This window comes from Bidens hawaiensis, unplaced genomic scaffold (assembly GCF_021521415.1).
Source record: "Bidens hawaiensis isolate Kalapana, Puna unplaced genomic scaffold, B.hawaiensis_p1.1 tig00029390_1, whole genome shotgun sequence".
NCBI lineage: Eukaryota > Viridiplantae > Streptophyta > Magnoliopsida > Asterales > Asteraceae > Bidens > Bidens hawaiensis.
In genome coordinates, this window is record NW_027494874.1 from 287420 (window position 1) to 293748 (window position 6329).

General features: G+C 40.8%; 1 protein-coding gene across 1 annotated transcript; it reads right to left on the bottom strand.

Annotated features, from left to right (window-relative positions):
- Window positions 1-2606: 2606 nt before the first annotated feature.
- Window positions 2607-4180, bottom strand: LOC143578915 (uncharacterized). Its single transcript, XM_077062365.1, has 3 exons — window positions 3915-4180; window positions 3581-3831; window positions 2607-3106 (listed from the first exon to the last, which is right to left on the bottom strand). The coding sequence occupies exons 1-3, from the start codon at window positions 4178-4180 to the stop codon at window positions 2607-2609; spliced, it is 1017 nt and encodes a 338-aa protein (XP_076918480.1).
- Window positions 4181-6329: the final 2149 nt, after the last annotated feature.

The following is a 6329-nucleotide window of genomic DNA, read 5'->3' on the forward strand; positions in this document are numbered from 1 at the left end:
GTCTTTACCATCAAGCTTGGTGTTCACCAGGCTTTGGTTGTGAGTAGCGGGGCGGTAGCTAAAGAGTGCCTTACCACAAACGACAAGGCCTTTGCAACTCGACCCAAATCAAAGGCAGTAGAGTTCATGACCTATAACTATGGCGCGTTCCCCCTTGCTCTCTATGGGGATTACTGGAGACAAGTTCGCAAGATCATTATGCATGAGGTTCTCTCTCATACTAGAGTCGAGATGCTTGGACATGTTCGAGTTTCAGAACTTAGAGCATCCGCAAAGGATATCTACAAGACGTGGCGTATGAACAAAGACAACGAAGGTTCAGATATGGTAAAGATGGACATGCAACAATTGTTTGGGAACTTGGTAATTAACCTTCTTATGAGGGTTGTATCGAGGCATAGGCTCCACTACAAGGATGCAGAAGCAGTACGATTTCAGAATGTGGTAAAGAAATTCTTTAAGTTATTCACCACATTTGTCGCAGCAGATTTCCTTCCCTTTACGAATGGTTTCGACCTAGGAGGATATGAGAAAGAAATGAAGATGGTAGGTACTGAAATTGACGATATCGTTGAAGGATGGTTAAGGAGGTGAAAGGAAGAGAGGGAGTCTAGCTCAACACAACAAGAAGGTGACCAACACTTCATGGATGTGCTGATTTCTACTGTTCAAGATGCCGCTGAAGACGATTTTCCAGGATTTGACCATGATACAGTTATCAAAGCAACAAGTCTGGTAATTAATTACTTTATCACTGATTTCTTATAAGTTCACGCCATGTAGCTTATAGTCAAATCCAATAACACTAGCTGTAATTTCAAATCTGCAGGGACTTATAATTGCTGGCTCGGACACCACATATGTGACTTTAACATGGGCTTTCGCCTTGCTACTTAATAACCGACGCGCATTAAAAGCTGTCCAAGATGAAATTGATAAACATGTTGGACGAGATAGACTGGTGGAGGAGTCAGACTTGAAGAACTTAGTTTACCTCGACGCCGTTATCAAAGAAACAATGTGTTTGCACCCAGCCGGACTAATGGAATTGGTACCAGGTATTGAACACTCAGACTCGTTAATTTGGCTAACACCCAAACACGAATATTATTATTGAGAAACTTCACAAAACTCAATTACCTGATTACTGATACAATCTCTAAACCCCAAAGCACGGGTATTTATAATCTAACATATCACGTTTAGACTACAACTAGGATTGCTAAATAATAGGATATAATAATTATACTAATAATTAAATCTAAGCACACTTAATTATCTATAATTATCCACTCCTTAAATCTCGTTACTTAACCTTGCACGCCAAGTAATGGCCTTTAACCGAAATTCCCAACAATCACCCCCGGATTTCGAACTCGAAACCGACAAGTCTTCAACTCCAAGTAATTCTCGCATCTCCTTGAATTTGATTCTCCCAAGAGCCTTCGTCAAGATATCGGCACATTGCTTAACACCACTAACATGCTCGACACTTACTTCTTCACGATCAACACATTCTCGAATGTAGTGAAACCGAGATTTGATGTGTTTGGTCCTTCCATGGAAAACCGGATTCTTCACGAGTGCTATTGCTGATGTATTATCGATACGTAACACCACTGCTTGAATTTCATTGTCGAATAACTCACTTATCAAGTCTCTTAGCCAAACCGCCTGACACGCGGCTTCGCTTGCCGCCATGTACTCTGCTTCACACGATGAGAGTGCAACCGGACATTGTTTCTGAGAACACCAAGTAATTGGTGAAGACCCAAGATAAAACACGTGCCCCGTAGTGCTTCTGCCATCGTCTTGGTCAATGTTATGGCTACTATCACTATAACCAACTAACACGTTTTTCCCACGAGTGTAAGAAATACCAAAACCGAGAGTACCTTGAATATAACGAAGAATTTGCTTTATAAGAGTTGCATGAGATTGCTTCGGGGTTTGCATGTACCGGCTTACGACTCCGACCGAATACGCCAAGTCGGGACGAGTTTGCAATAGGTACCGGAGACACCCGACAATCTTTCGGTATCTCGTAGCATCAAAATCTTCTTCTTTTAACTCGCCATGTAGGAACGCGGATTTGACATCAAGGTGATGCAATTCCCAACCTCCATTTGCTGCGAGAGATATTAATAAACGAACCATTTTGAGTCTAGCCGCTGGTGCGAAAACCTCGTCAAAATTGACTTAGGTTGAATGCCTCACCGCTTCACCCCACATATAATACAGAACTTGTCTCGCTTTTAATATGCTCCGAGTCATATCCAATATCGTGCGGTTCCGCATTTCGACAACACCGTTTTGTTGAGGTGTATATGGAGCGGTAAAATGCCGAATAAAACCCTCGTTTTCAGAGAACCGATTGAATTCACGAGAAGTAAATTCTCCCCCTCGATCGGTTCGAAACGTTTTAATTTTCTCACTATTTTCCGCTTCCACCATGACTTTAAATCGCTTGAAGGTATCAAATGCTTCACTTTTTTCCTTCAACAGAAATGTCCACATGAAACGAGAAAAATCATCTATCAAGACGAACACGTATCTATTTCTGGCTATGGTACTAGGAGTAATGGGCCCGCATAAGTCCCCATGGATTAGTTCCAAGGCTCGGGTTGCTCTAAAAGTCGCCGACTTCGGAACGGTTTCCTCGTTTGCTTCCCGACTAAGCACGAGTCACAAATTTGATTTTCTTGATCAACTTTTGGCATTCCAATGACCATATTATTATTCACCATTTGTTTCATAGACTCGAAATTTAGGTGTCCTAATCTCGTGTGCCAAAGCCAATTCTCATTATCAATCCGGGCTTGTAAACACACGGGTTTCCCCGTCTTTAACTTAATCGTATAAAGACGATTCTTGGATCGAGTAACCCTCATCAACAATTTTCCTTGATCATCATACATTAACAAGTAATCGTCTTTCATACGAATATCACAACCACTTTCTGTTGCTTGCCCAAGACTAATAATATTACTTTGTAAACTAGGAATATAATAAATGTCGGTCAATAATTGTTGCTCCCCCGTTTTACCGACTAGCAATATCGACTCTTTCCCGCAAATATCCACATAAGACCCATCTCCAAATTTAACTTTTCCACCAACACGCTTATTTAACTCAGAGAAAAAAGATAAATTACCCGTCATATGGTTGCTCGCATCGTTATCCAAATACCACAAGTCTTGTTCGTTCGAACCACCCCCGTAATCTTTTGGTATAACCTTCTGTTCATTCAAGTACACTTTTCTTGAACACACTGCACCATATAGAGGGACGAGTCTTTTTCTTTTGCGTCGGCCAAATGTGCTTGTCTTTCTTTCCTTCGTAACGGACACCTCGAAACGAAGTGACCAAATTCATTACAACGAAAGCATTGAACTTCCGAGTAATCCTTTTTACCCTTTCGTTTATCCCCTTCGTTGGACCCTCCTTGTGAACCACGGTTCTGACTCCCACGTCCACCACCACGTCCTCGATTCGAACCTTTCCCGCGCCCCCCTACTCGATTCGCGTGAAAACTGCTTCGAACTCGAAGAGGATTCAGAATTATTAAACAAAAGTTTACCTTCTTCAGAACGCAACACGTGTCCTTTGATACGCTCCTCATAGGTCTTTAACCTCCCGACAACATCCTCAAAACCAACTGTTTTAAGGTCTAACACTTGCTCGAGGGATGCTACAGCTTGGATAAACCGGCTCGGCAGGCTTGCGAAGAATTTCTGGACTAGCTTCCTTTCTTCATACGGTTTTCCAAGTGTGGCTGCTTTAGAAGAGATCGCGGTTATTCTCGAGGCATACTCGTCAATGGTTTCGGTTCTTTCATCATCAAACCATCAAATTCACGTATTAACTTATGAAGTCTAGCATCCTTCACACGTTCCGCGCCCATATTTCTTGACTTTATGGCATCCCACATCTCTCTTTCCAATTTAAAATTACCGATTTGAAGTATCTGTTCCTCGGGAATCGACTGAAACAGAAGCGCCTTCGCGATGTTATTTTGCTTCGCATCATTAGAGCCCGAGTCAATCACATCCCAAACTCCATGAATCCCAAAAATAACCTCCATATGCATACTCCAAATCGTGTAGTTTGTTTTCGTCAAACGCGGACACTGAAACGACCCGGAGATCGTCTCTTTTCCCGTTTGGTTCGCGTCACCCATCTTGGTTTTACGACTATAAGTCTTTGAAAAATCCTTTGACCTCGATTTAATGATTTCAACACGTGATTTAGTTTTTATGCGCAACCAAAACCACCAAAGTTTTCAATTTGAATAAAGATTTATTCAAATACTTTTACAACCAAAACCCTTTAAACAAATTTGACAAAAAGTAATTCTGTCAATTGTTTAATAATAACACCAAGCCACCAACTTGGCTCAAAGTTCACGTGAAAAGTGAAAGAGCTCAACCTTGATTGTTGTGCCACTTTACAAAACACTACCACAAAACAAGTTCTTTCAACCACCACCAAACACGATTTAATTCGTTGAACACCAAATTTCTTTTTGATATTATTTTCTTTTGCAGACCAGATTGAATTAATTCAATCTTCAAACCGATCGAACTCTCCAAATCAGAACTCAGGTTATCACTGTTCTGATTACCTGAACGAACCTTCGATAATGCAGGTTTCTGATAACCGGACAAAGTTCCCTCACGTCGCGGGCTTTGATTCCGGTGGCAGGTACACATTGATCGTTGATTGCAGACCGTAGATTGCTGGCGATTCCGTTGATCGATTGCTGCTGCTTCCACCTCACGTCACAGGTTTGGATGCCGCTACTGCCGAATCGATTGAACGCCGGTGGGAGTTCCCTCATGTCACAGGCTACTATCACTGCTCGGAATTTCCCTCACGTCACGGGTTACTCCGGCTAATGACTGCAGATGCCGAAGAGACTGTCGACCTCAAACCACCGTTGTTCACTGATCGGAACTTCCTCACACCACGATTCGGATCTATTAACACAGGTCCTTCTCGAATGCTCTGATACCAATTAATGGAATTGGTACTAGGTATTGAACACTCAGACTCGTTAATTTTGGCTAACACCCAAACACGAATATTATTATTGAGAAACTTCACAAAACTCAATTACCTGATTACTGTTACAATCTCTAAACCCCAAACCACGGGTATTTATAATCTAACCTATCACGTTTAGACTACAACTAGGATTGCTAAATAATAGGATATAATAATTATACTAATAATTAAATCTAAGCGCACTTAATTATCTATAATTATTCACTCCTTAAATCTCGTTACTTAACCTTGCACGCCAAGTAACGGCCTTTAAACCGAAATTCCCAACACGGACCGCTCTCCATTCCTCGTGAGTCTATGGAGGATTGCACTGTGAGTGGCTACAACATCCCAAAAGGCACACGTTTGTTTGTAAATATTTGGAAAATCCATCGTGATCCAAATATATGGACAGATCCGTTAGAATTTAAACCAGAAAGATTCTTGACAACTCACAAGGATATTGATCTTAAAGGAAAAAGTTTTGAACTGCTTCCCTTTGGTAGTGGCAGAAGAATATGCCCTGGTATTTTCTTTGTCTTAAAGTTTTTGAACTGCTTCCCTTTGTATGGCTACGTATTTTAGTATACTTGAATTTGCTTGGGAGTTTTCACAAAATATGTGTGGGGAACAATGAATATGCCAAAGAAGCTGATCGTGTGCTTCAATTAAGAACGAAGTGTACTGATCGTGTAAAGCGATCAAGATCAAGCTTGGAAAGTCAATCGTGCGAGATGGTCAGAGAAACGGTGAAAGATATTTATGTGATACGAATTCAAAGCAATCTGGGTGATCAAAATGGTTCCGGAAGAGATCGATTGAGGGATTCTAAAACAGATCTCTTTGATCCACAAACAGCTTTTAAAACAGATCTCATATTTTTTCCAATAATTTCTTATTTTATTTTCCAACCACAATCTATTTATGTACTAGAGTAGAGAATGGGTGAATGAATCATCACCGGCCACATTTTTGTTAGAGATTGATTTTCATTCTCTCTCTCGTCCATACTAGAGAATAAAAATGTGTGTGTGTATGGTGAGTGAATTGGTATTGGAATGGAAATAATGACTTTTCGGTTAACATTGATTGTTGGATTGGTAATAACGAATGGGTGTGCTTGGGTTAGTTTTGACCCAAACAACCATATCGAAATATCGGATCGCTTGGTTAAGTCAGTTTTGGTTTTAAATGTCACAGTGGCCAGTGGGTCGATTCACTTTATATCTAAAGGCTTAAAAATAAAGTTGAAACCAGTTGTGTCAACAATTTTTAGCCACTTC

Excerpts from the sequence above, each read along its gene's own strand:
- LOC143578915 (XM_077062365.1), bottom strand. The coding sequence starts at position 4,180 with ATGGGTGACGCGAACCAAACGGGAAAAGAGACGATCTCCGGGTCGTTT. Across the intron at positions 3,832-3,914 it reads GAGATGTGGGATGCCATAAA|AACCGAAACCATTGACGAGT; the intron begins GTCAAGAAATAT and ends TGATGATGAAAG. Across the intron at positions 3,107-3,580 it reads CGTGTTGCGTTCTGAAGAAG|TTAAATTTGGAGATGGGTCT; the intron begins GTAAACTTTTGT and ends TTGGTGGAAAAG.